The 13,053-nt window shown below is 39.8% G+C and overlaps 1 protein-coding gene across 1 annotated transcript; it reads right to left on the bottom strand.

The window, feature by feature from the left end:
• Positions 1-124: 124 nt before the first annotated feature.
• Positions 125-8,880, bottom strand: LOC103418187 (protein EFFECTOR OF TRANSCRIPTION 2-like). The gene is made up of 3 exons (XM_029088416.2): positions 8,698-8,880; positions 1,342-1,647; positions 125-958 (listed from the first exon to the last, which is right to left on the bottom strand). Exons 1-3 carry the CDS (start codon positions 8,788-8,790, stop codon positions 380-382), a joined length of 978 nt encoding a protein of 325 aa, XP_028944249.1. The 5' UTR covers positions 8,791-8,880; the 3' UTR covers positions 125-379.
• Between the last annotated feature and the right edge of the window lie 4,173 nt (positions 8,881-13,053).

Consider the following 13,053-nt stretch of genomic DNA (forward strand, 5'->3'; position numbering starts at 1 on the left):
ATAGGAAATTAACAAAGATCAAAATAAGAAGTTATATCATAGAATTTTCGGAATCACAGAACAGATTTTGAGTTCAATATAAATGACATGTAACACAACAAGCTGTTTACAACAATATTATTGTTTTTTTTTTTGGCCAATACAACATTGAATTAAAGGGCATGCACCAATAGATAAAGCTGCAACATTATTTCCTAGGCATAAATAGCAAGCAACAACAAATTGAAACCTGCATTCTCCACTTTATATAATTAATTTAAGGAAGATAAAACAACCACTGTAGCAAGGTTCTAAACACGCTAGGCGCTAATCGGAAGCGGGCTGGGGCCTAGCGCCTAGGCGAACCAGACGGATTGTGAAGTCCCCAAGTTTAGGGTTTCTAAATTCTTCTCCCTTTATGCTGATAACACATTTTCCGCCCTTGAATAGGATGCCTTCGACAAGATGATCCATCAGCCAAGATGAATATGCAAGACTCTACTGGATCATAGTTGCTAATAAAGCCGCACTGTGAGTCGACATTGCTGTTTGATATCCCAACTCCGGTTGACCCCTTAATCCTCATCCCTTTGTGTTCAGCACACCTCTGTCTTCCGGGAACTGGTGTTGTTCTGCAAACAGAACCATCTCCTACATCCACCCCACAAATTATACCAGTATTCTCCTCAGTAATGCTTCTATATGAAACCAACCTAGGCTGTGCTCTGCTGAGCTTGAAGACCTGAAAAGGGGAGTTGTCGATATCCTTGTCATCATAAGCACCGAATTTGTCACCCGTTGAAATTGGTTTGCTTGACTCAATTCTGATGCCCACTTTCTTCTGACTGGAAGTTATCTCCTTGAGTTTTTGATGGACATCATCAGGGCGCCTTGCTCCATTATTGTTTCTATTCCATGCATAATTATATGTACCAAGCCGCCGATTTTCTGTTTTCAGTGCGTCGCTTTGGTTTTCCAACTGTTTGACAATCAACAAAGAAACAATAAGGCCCATCATAATATCCCATTTCTTCAACTCGTAAGAATGACAGTGGTAACTTAGCAAATGCATGATATCTCAAGGTTTCAGACAAGCGCACTCGCAGCCTACTACTAACTGGTCTAACATCGACGTTATCCCTAGCTTGTATTTAACTATCTGGTCTTGCTAGTGTGGTATTTTATTGCAAAAGGCATCAGCGTTGCTAGTAGTGGAACCACTCACTTACATACTGTATTTCACGTTGTCAAGTTTCCGACATGAGATTTTACACTCTCAACATTCTACCATCAATGCCGATCTTTCCAAGAAAACCCAAGTCATTTCGAACTTTAAAGAAAACAAGATTGAGATATACTCACAGAAGCCCATCTATACGCAATGGAGTTGCCTCTTGACAGTAAGTCCTCAAACTCCTTGCCCAAATGAGCACCTGAACGACCGTATTGCTGAAGTCGAGTCCTCACATTATCAGCTTGTCCAAGGTACACCGGGACTATGCAGCCTGGGTCATGCTTCCCAATCTCATGGCCTTGGCTGCTACAACCGGAAACCCCGAGTTCATAGACACCGGGACTCTCCTTTTCGGGAAGGTTATGAACTCTGTATCTTTCAGCTCCTTCTTTGCCCAGCGAATGGTCTTTCCAATCAGAAGGGCCAACTAGTATCTAAATTCACAATAACAAATACAGAACGAAAAAAAAAAAAAGACAGATTTTAAATACCAAATAAAATTGGATTCTGGAATTCGGGTAATCAGAGAAACATAATTTAAGGTAAAGATTTGGGATTAAATTTGTTGTGGTCTATTTTATCTGACAGAGGGACTAGGGCCGGCGGCAGAGAGAGAGAGGAGAGAGATGTGTGTTTGTAGAATTGTAGGGGAATGTGTGTGTTGTTATCCCTCCTACATTGTGCCTTTATTTATAGTAGTAAAGGGAGAGAAGATATTCCTTCTCGTCCAAGTAATACAAGTTGTAATAGGAAAGGATAACTAGAATCAAATCTTATCTAGGATTTACACAATCATACTTAAACTAGGAATGTTTACAACACTCCCCCTTGAGTGGGTAAATACTCAAGGTAGATTCAGCATCATGCAGAAGTTGAGGAAGTCGACTCGTTGGCATTGATTCCAAGGAACAACGCTTATTCTCAATAAGGTAGGAACTTGCATAAGTAGTAAGTCTCACTAAAAAACCCTAAGGCTATGGCAAAAACCCAAGTAGGGATAAAATCCATAGTCTAAGGAAAAATGCGTGAGAAATGCAAAGTCAAAAGAAACGTCTACAGGACGTCATCAGGGATATGACCAGCCCAAGGTGGGTGCCTCGTTAAAACCTAGTTAGGTAGCAAAAACCCAGTGGGAAAAATGCTCCTAATCGTAGGGAAAAAGAGTACATTAAGATCAAGCAAGTATCTAGAAGATACTCCCCCCTGAGTTTGACATAATTCCACAGAGAAATAGCAAAGTTACAACTCAGAAAGTTTACGCATACCAATTCCATGAACAAGCTTCTGAAACGTCGCCTTCGGTAGTGATTTGGTGAAGAGGTCGGCCAGATTGTCTTGTGATCGGATTTGCGTGACTTCAATCTTCTGATGCTCTTGTTGTTGATGTGTAAAGAAGAACTTCGGCGCAATATGCTTGGTGTTGTCTCCTTTGATGTAACCCTTCTTGAGCTGTTCGATGCAAGCTACGTTGTCTTCAAAAATCGTCGTCGGGGCATTAACGGCGGGATGAAGATCACAGGAGCTTCGAATATGGCCCACTACTGCTCTCAACCAAAAGCATTCCCGAGTTGCTTCATGTAAGGCGAGAATTTCAGCATCGTTAGACGAAGTGGCAACTAAGGTCTGTTTAGTTGACCTCCAAGATATTGTGGTGCCTCCAACGGTAAAGACATAACCCGTTTGAGAACGCGCCTTGTGCGGATCAGATAAGTATCCAGCGTCGGCATAACCAACAAGGCGAGAATCAACCCGATGAGCATAGGGTGCGGCATCACTCGAGGATTCGTAGGGATAGAATAAGCCCAAATCCGTAGTACCCTTAAGGTAACGGAAGATGTCTTTCACGCCAGTCCAATGTCTGCGTGTTGGTGCATTGCTGTATCTTGCCAAAAGATTAACAGCGAAGGAGATGTCGGGTCTAGTGCATTGAGCTAAGTACAATAAAGCGCCTATCGCACTTAGATAAGGAACTTCAGGCTCCAAAATCTCTTCATCATCCTCCTTCGGACGGAAGGGATCTCGCTTTGCATCTAGCGTACGAACGACCATAGGAGTACTCGAAGGCTTCGCTTTATCCTCATTAAAACGGCGCAACACCTTCTGGGTGTAGTTCGATTGATGTACTAGGATTCCATCCGAACAATGCTCTATCTCGAGACCAAGACAGTATCGAGTCTTACCTAGATCTTTCATCTCAAATTCCGACTTCAGATGCGAAGCAGTTCTCGTGAGCTCTTCAGGAGTTCCGATGAGATTCATGTCATCGACATATACTGCAACAATCGCAAATCCGGAATGTGACTTCTTAATTAACACACAAGGGCATAGTTCGTTATTCACATATCCCTGACTAGTCAAATACTCACTTAAACGGTTATACCACATTCTTCGGATTGTTTCAAACCGTATAGTGAAAGCCTCAGCCGAATTGAGAGCGTGTTCCGGGGTTTGGAAATATTTGAACCAGTCAATGTAAGTCCTTCGGGAACTTTCATATAAATTTCCGTATCAAGATCCCCATAGAGATACGCGGTTACTACGTCCATCAGCTGCATATCCAGTTTTTCGGAAACTACCAAACTGATAAGGTATCGAAAAGTAATCACATCCATAACGGGTGAGTAAGTTTCGTCATAGTCAATCCCGGGGCGTTGTGAGAAACCTTGTGCTACAAGACGAGCTTTGTAACGCACAATTTCGTTCTTCTCATTACGCTTCCGAACGAAAACCCACTTGTAGCCAACGGGCTTCACATGTGAAGGAGTAGGAACTACAGGTCCAAACACCTTACGTTTCGCAAGTGAATCAAGTTCGACTTGGATTGCTTGTTTCCAGTTTGACCAATCAGCTCTACGTCGACATTCATCAACGGAACGCGGTTCAATGTCATCGCTCAACATGATCTCAGTAGCTACTGCAAATGCTAATGCATCGTCGACAATCATCTCATTTCTACGCCACACATCATCTAAGCTAGCATAATAGACCGAAATCTCACGATTCTCAGGAGGAGGATTCGTCTCTTCAAGGACGCTTCCATAATCTAGAATTTCCTCATGAGTTGGGTAAAATGAGTAAGCGATAGTCGGATTCACGGTAGGCTCTTCAGGACCTTGTGCCGTGGTTTTCCTCTTCCGGGGGTGTGAATCCTTTGAACCAAGGGGTCTGCCACGCTTTTGTGTAGGGGCAGATGATTGGCTAGCCGCTAATGTACGTGGATCACCAGAATTGGCGTCCCGGGCTTCCAGGAGGGTAGTCCGTCGTACATTTGGTACATCCATCTTTGCAGGCGTATTCGCAGCTGGAATATGTGATCTTGTCACGCGCGCTAAATCGGTGAAAGCATCTGGCATGCTCTGAGCTATGCTCTGGAGATCTAATATGCGCTGCACTTCAGCTTCAGACTGAGCGGTGCGGGGATCTAAATGAGACAAAGTGGGAGTCGTCCACGATAATTCGCGTCATTCATTAGGAACGTTGACGTTCTTATCTCCCCCTAACGACGGGAAGACTGTCTCATAGAAGTGACAATCCGCGAAACGAGCGGTAAACATATCGCCTGTCAAAGGTTCTAAGTAACGAATAATCGAAGGAGAATCATATCCGACATAGATTCCCATCCTTCGCTGAGGCCCCATTTTTGTACGTAAGGGCGGCGAGATCGGCACATAGACCGCACAACCACAAACGCGCAGATGCGATATGTCGGGTTCGCATCCGGTGACCAACTGAAGGGCACTAAATGGTTGTGTCGCAATAGGCCTCAGGCGGACCAACTTTGCTGCGTGCAATATTGCATGGCCCCAAGCAGCGATCGGGAGCTTGGTACGTATGACCAACGATCGAGCAATCATTTGTAAACGCTTAATGAAAGCCTCTGCCAGGCCGTTCTGGGTGCGAACATGGGGTACAGGATGTTCAACTTCAACCCCAACCGACATGCAATAGTCATCAAAAGTTTTAGATGTGAATTCTCCAGCATTATCTAATCGAATAGATTTGATCGGATAATCAGGGTGGTGAGCCCTGAGCTTGATAACCTGAGCCAACAGTTTGGAGAATGCAGCGTTCCTTGTGGACAACAAGCACACGTGTGACCAACGTGTAGAAGCGTCAACCAAAACCATAAAATATCTAAATGGTCCGCAGGGAGGTTGAATCGGTCCACAAATGTCCCCCTGAATCCGTTGTAGAAAAATGGGAGGATTCGAACGAATCTTGTCATAAGAAGGCTTAGTAATAAGCTTTCCCATAGAACATGTTTGACATGCAATTTCATGGATCGAACCTAAGCTTCGGGTTAGTGGATGCCCGTGTGAAGTTTTGAGGATACGGCGCATCGCTATTCGTCCAGGATGTCCCAAACGATCATGCCAAAGTGTAATTTCGTGCGCGGTCCCTGTGGTAGGGCCGGCCACATAGTGGCATTCGATGGGGCGTATGGTCGTAGTATACAGACCACTCGGGTTACGCTCCATCTTCTCTAGAATACGCTTCTGGCCATATTCGTAGGAAGTTACGCACAGAAATTCAACTCCGTTTTCTACGTGGGTTTCAGCGTGGTAATTGTTATCTCTAATGTCCTTGAAACTTAGTAACGTTCTTCCGGAACGTGGAGAATAGAGTGCCTCAGCAATGGTCAAGATTGTACCATTGGACAACATTATACGTGCCTTACCGTATCCTTCGATCAGGTTGGATGGGCCTGAGAGGGTTGTCAGAGGTGCATTCTTAGGTACAAAGTTAGTGAAATAGATGCGTTCACACAAAACAGTATGCGTGGTTGCACTATCTGCCAGACAACTAACTTTCCCACTAGTCATACCTAGAATGAAAAATTAATTTGAATCGGTCACATGCATAAAAGTTTATAAAAACAAGTATCAATTCAAAATAATTTCATTTATTCAAGGATTAAAAACTTAATATCCAAAATAAATCGCCAACTAATAATCCAAAACATAAAGGAAAATTGTTCAAAATCAACCAAAAACAAGGTGGGGTTCGGCCACTAGGTGGAATTCGGCCCCAATTGTATTATTTCAACTGAAAAATAAGTCTATGTCTAAGATTCTAATCTTCCATAGGAGTGGTATCCTCCTGAAAGTCAGAAACCTCCATCTTTGTAGTCTCCGATTCGTCCACTTGCAGGAAGTTTGATTCAAACTTCGTACGACGAGAATGATATGCATCCACAACCTTCTTGGGAGCACGGCAAATACGGGACCAATGGTCCTTGGAACCACAACGATAGCACATATCGTCATTCATTGTGGCAGGTGCTTTGCCCTTATTCTTGAAGTTCGGGGCCTTGGGAGCGAGGTTTGGGCGCTTCTGGGCTTTGTTTCCTCCCTTGGATGGGCCTTGGCTCTGTTGACCTTGGTGGGATGGCTTCTGGCCGCCCTTACCACGCCTCTTTTGGCGTTTTGGGTGCTGATTAGTGCTATAATGTGCTTCAGGCACAGCAGTAGCCCCAGTAGGTCGAGCTTGATGATTCTTCATCAACAGCTGGTTCTGCTTTTCAGCAAGAAGTAAAACAGAGATCAAATCCGAGAACTTAGTAAACTTCTGAGCTCTATATTGTTGCTGCAGGACAATATTAGAAGCAGAGAAGGTCGAGTAGGTCTTCTCCAGGAGATCCTCTTCAGTCAAAGTTTCATTGCAAAACTTGAGAAGTGATCGGATTCGACAAACTTCAGAATTATATTCATTCACAGACTTAAAGTCTTGGAAGCGCAAGTGCTGCCAGTCGTGTCTTGCTTCAGGCAAGAATATGTCATTTTGGTGATCGAAACGATCAGCCAAAGCGACCCATAATGCACGTGGATCCTCCTCAGCAAGGTACTCAGTTTGTAGAGCGTCATGGATATGTCTTCGGATGAAGATCATAGCAGTGGCTTTTTCAGCTTCGCCAACAGGTTTATATGTTGCTTCTTCAATAGCAGGACGCAAGTTCTTTGCAGTGAGGTGGAGCTTCACATCTTGAACCTACTTGAGGTAGTTCCTTCCAGAAACCTCCAAAGCGGTGAAGTCGAGTTTGTTCAAATTCGACATGGTCCTATCAAAATAGATGGACAAGATGTGGTTAGTGTAATGGAGAAAAATCAATCCATTCACATAGGAGTAGAACATACAGGTTCTAACAGACATGTATTGGTTTAATTTTGCATGAAAAACTTCGGGTTTTCATGGGTGATATATTTAAGTGAAAACTTCGGGTTTTCTAACAAGGCATGTGTATAAGAAACTTCGGGTTTCAAAGTAATTATGAACTTCAGGTTCATATATTCCTGCATGCAAACACAAATATATATGCAAACAAATATGCAAAGAATATATGCAGAAATATTGTATAATGATAAGTGAATTAATTTATTTTTGGTCTTCAGGGCCAAATTAAAGTGTGGGTGAAAATATAAAAACCCATATTATTTAAAAAAAATTAAATAATAAAATCTCGGGGCCTAAAAATATAGGCCAAGAACCCTCGGGTGGGATTACAGGCCCACGGGGTGAGAAGAGGGGAATGGGCTGCTGTGTGCAGCCCTAAATTTTTTTTTTTTTTCTCGTTTTTTTTTTTTTTTTTTTTGTATTCAATTATATTATATGCATGTATAATTTTAATGAATCACATATTTACGTTGATGCATATGCAAATAATAGTTTCAATGCATGTACATATGTAGGATTCAATTCATGACAAATATCAAATTCACATAATTGTAGCAATTTTGATTATGAAGCATACACAATTTATGTAGAATCTAAAATACGTAAAACGTAAAGTTGGGTCATGCATCATGGTGAATGTTCATGCTATCAGGGCTTGCAAAATATCGAGTTAAAAGCCGTTGTTTGGAAAGAACCTGATTGCGTGATGATATGGATGAACTGATTTGATGCAGAAAAAAAAAATCTCCAACGTCAGATTCCTAAGCGCAGCGGTAGGAGCGTGCTGATAACGTGTTGTGGTCTATTTTATCTGACAGAGGGACTAGGGCCGGCGGCAGAGAGAGAGAGGAGAGAGATGTGTGTTTGTAGAATTGTAGGGGAATGTGTGTGTTGTTATCCCTCCTACATTGTGCCTTTATTTATAGTAGTAAAGGGAGAGAAGATATTCCTTCTCCTCCAAGTAATACAAGTTGTAATAGGAAAGGATAACTAGAATCAAATCTTATCTAGGATTTACACAATCATACTTAAACTAGGAATGTTTACAACAAAATTCAAATTATCCTAAAATTCCAGATTAAAGTCAACAAACCCAGATTGTAAATACCATGTAAAATTAGATTATGGAATCTGGGTAATCAGAGAAACAAGATTTAAGGCAAGGATTTGGAGTAAATTTGAAATTTTCCAACCGAACAGTGATTGAAATCAGTAGAGAAATCTCCAAAGATTTCAAATTTATCCTCAAATTCTAGGATTAAATTAAAAAAAATAAAAACTTTAATTCCATAAGAAACGCAGAGACATTTCACCTTCCAAGGGGAGAAGCGAGAGTCGTTTGTGGTGCGCTCGCAATCTTCCCTCTTCAACCTTGACGCGGCAACGGTCGAATTGCCGGCTTCCATTTGAGGCTCTGTCTGCCCTTTTCAAAAAGGAGACCACCGTTAATCGCGCCCTTTAGAGCTACTCCAGTGGAGTCCTAAATGGATTCCTTACCATCCTCTATCACCGTATGTCTTTAAATTTAAGGATTTTCTGGCTTTGAGTGGGGATGGAGGCCCACCCACATGAAGGGTTGTGGGTAGGGATGGTCAAATACCCATTGGTTTGGGTAACCGCGGTTACTCGCTCATTTAAATTAAACGGTTACGGTTATGGGTAACCGTTTAGATAAATAAACGGTTATGGGTATAACCGTTTACCCGCGAAATTTAAATGGGCGGTTATGAGTATTAACCACAGTTATAAACGGATAACCGTTTACCTATTTATTTTATATATGTAAAACTAACACAAACCATGTTCTTGATCCAATAATACTTAGCACCCAATAAATTAGCAAGGGATTCATCGGTCATTCTCTCAATAACACTACTACAAGAATGATGATTCTCACATCAAGGAATTGCCCAAATTAATTTAAATTCTTTACGGGTAATCGTGAAATTGAAAGAAATGCTTTGACAGAAATGTCTTCTAAACAATTTTTGTAACCCAATAATACTTAGCAAATATTATATTTACCTTTGTTTGTACCATACTTGACCAATCCCGAAACTACTGAGCACCGGTCAACGTTATACCGTCAAAGAACCAGAAGAGTTTCCCTCCAACCAGGAGGCCAATCACAGCGCGATACGTGTCGATATCAGAAGTCAATCATAACGCGACACGTGTCAACATCAGAAGTCAATCACAACACGACACGTGTCAATGTCAGAATGAAACTAGACACTCTCTTCTATAAATAGAGATCATTCTCTCACAATATTTCCTAACGTCATTTGTACTAAATCATTCACTATTACTCACTAAAGGAGAGCTTGAACCTATGTACTTGTGTAAACCCTTCACAATTAATGAGAACTCCTCTACTCCATAGACGTAGCCAATCTGGGTGAACCACGTACATCTTGTGTTTACTTCCCTGTCCCTATCCATTTACATACTTATCCACACTAGTGACCGGAGCAATCTAGCGAAGGTCACAAACGTAACACTTTCTGTTGTACCAAAGTCTTCGCTGATTTTGTGCATCAACAACCTTCATTGGTAATAGTTAAAAATATCGTCCGTAAACTATTATTTCAATTATTGGAATGGTATAAGGACTTAAAAAATTAAAATATGGAAATGTATGATGAATGTACCTATAACGGTGTTTAATTGTAAAAAAAAAAAGTTATGACAATTTTTTTTTTAATTTTCAAGTTGTTAAAAAACATGTAGACGGGTGAAAAAATGGTAATGGTAAAAAAAAGAAAAGATAAACGGGTTAAAAATGATAAATGGGTAAACGGGTATTAAACGGTTACGGTTAAATGAGTATGCGGTTATGGGTATGGTTAACCGTTTATAAACGGTTATGGGTATGTGTATAATCGTTTAAGCAATTACCCAACGGGTAAACGGTTATGCAGGTATGAGTATAAACGGTTATGAGTAAATTAACTACGATTACCCAGCTGTCATAACCATTGTCCATACCTAGTTGCGTGCTTCTTCCAAATATTCGGTTTGAGTGGGAAGAGGATCCTCTCCTAAACCCACATGAAAGGTTGCAGCTCATCCACTTGTTCCAGCAGCGCGGGTGAATAGACAGCTGCTGACGTAGTTACAGGCTGTGTCCTACATACTTTTTTTTTGGATTATAACTGTTCAGATTTAATTTAAATATTTTTATTATATAGTCTTCAAATTTAGTGTTTATGCTATAAGGATTTTTTTTATTGAAGATAATATTCTTTTAAGGATTCAAAATACAATAGTAAAATACTAAAAAACCCTTAATTCAAAAAATATTTAGAGAGTAAAGAATCTAGCACAACATGGGTAAATTAGTCAAACTAAACAAAAAATCAATCCTTCAATTTTACCACTCTATGTTGTGAAAGATTTTTTAGTGTGTCTGAAACATGACTCACTGAAAAATTTCTCTTATTTCGTAGACTAAGAAATAATTTTGAACCTCTTATCTGCATTCTAATTTGAATATAGTTTTTGTACACATTTAAAAGAAAGAGTGTAAGATGAAAGATTAGCGTGAAAATCATAAGGTCAAACACTTTGACATGGTAAAATACCTTGCTTGGAGCCCCAAATTCAACTTAAACTAGTGGTTAGCAAAGGAATAGGAATATGATTCTGATCAATGAGAGCATCTTTATAAATTAATCATGCATGATGGAGATAAGATCTGACAGCAAAAACTTTTGCATATCATCATGCACTAGCTTTGTTGAACTAAGTTATTGTGAAATTTAATGCATCGTCTTCATTCACCAATCATGAAGCTGAAGTTTTGGCCTGGATTAATAAGGTTGTCTTGAAAGATAATTCACAAGCGTATTTGAGTTTAGTTAAGTTGGTTAAATTTATATGCATGTGTGCTTCACTTATCGTACTCAAATTTGAACTTCTTTTTCTATAATTTAGATAAATTTAATGTAATTATAGTATATGTTTTGTTGTAATCTCATAACATATGTATATCTCAAGATCAAAGTTGCAACCATGCGTGCATGTATGTTTGTTGCTTCCTCGATATCGTGTTCTTCAGTATGTCTTTCGTCATGGCCAACTTTATCAAGCAAACAGTTAACGCACCAAAACTTTACATATTGAAAACTCCTTTGGATAAAGAGAAAGAGAACAATATAAGCCAACTTTTAAGATACTTACCGACTGATACGACAAAATTTTATTCGTTTCAAGTCATTTAATGCGTTGATCTCACAATGGCCCTTCACAACAGGAAAAGAAATAGGAATATGATTCTGATCAATGAGAGCATCTTTATAAATTAATCATGCATGTTGGAGATTTATAAGATCTGACAGCAGAAGCTTTTGCATATCATCATGCACTAGCTTTGTTGAACTAAGTAATTGTGAAATTCAGTGCACCGTCTTCATTCACTAATCATGAAGCTGAAGTTTTGGCCTGGGTTAATAAGGTTGTCTTGAAAGATAATTTACGAGCGTATCTGAATTTAGTTAAGTTAGTTAAAATGGTATGTATATGTGCTTCATTCGTCGTACTCAAGTTTGAATTTTTTTTTTCCTATAATTTAGATAAATTTAATGTAATTATCGTATATTATTTGTTGTAATCTCATAACATATGTATATCTCAAGATCAAAGTTGCAATCATGTATGCATGCATGTTTGTTGCTTCCTCGATATCGTTTTCTTCAGTATGTTTCGTCATGGCCAACTTTATCAAGCAAAAGTTAACGCACCAAAACTTTGCATATTGAAAACTCCTTTGGATAAAGGGCAAAGCATGTCGATTGAGACTTTAATTAAATTTAAGATTCCAAGTCTATAAGGTTCATCATTTACCAATTGTTTACCTGCCTAAGATGCCCTACATTTTCCTTTCTGGAGAAAGAGAACAGTATAAGCCAACTTTTAAGATACTTACTGACTGATACGACAGTATGTTATTCATTTCATGCCATTTATGTTGGAAAAACTCTAGTTATTAGCATGCATACTAGGTCACGATTCGATTAGATAACAAAGACTTACCTGGTTCAGCCATGATTACCATTAATACACCCAAGAATTCTTCTACTTACTCAAGACCTTAATTATATTCCAATGGTGATAGAATCATAATTGCAGAACGTGTTCTCTGTGAACAGGAAATCCTATATTATATCGAACTGGACTTCTCCAACTTCCATCTATCGTGATGATTGGATAGCAACTGCTATGAACTGCAGCAATCAGTTTCTTTCGACATGGAGCAATGCAGGCATCCTTATCACTTCCCATATCCCTTATTTTTTAGGATGTTTATTTTTTCATGTTTAAACTCCAATCAGTCTGTATAACTGCCAAATGTATTTCAGCCTTATTCAACTTAGTTTAGTTTTGTTAGGACCCGTTCATAATTTTATTATCTTTTATTTCGAAAAGAGTGTTTTGACCAAAATGCCCTTTAGAGGCAAGAAATGTTGACTCTTGTGTTGTGAGATGTGTGACCCATTCTCTTAGCATATTCTTATTCTACTCATTGCCACGAATGCATAAGCGCGAACGGAATTGAATTTGGAGGTAGAACGTAGTTTTTACGAATTTTGTAACGTCGAGTGTATTTCAGTATTTCATGTTTCATTTTTGGTGGTCTTATTTTGTTCCCTTTGTTCCCCATTGGCACC

Source organism: Malus domestica, chromosome 02 (assembly GCF_042453785.1).
Source record: "Malus domestica chromosome 02, GDT2T_hap1".
NCBI classification, from domain to species: domain Eukaryota; kingdom Viridiplantae; phylum Streptophyta; class Magnoliopsida; order Rosales; family Rosaceae; genus Malus; species Malus domestica.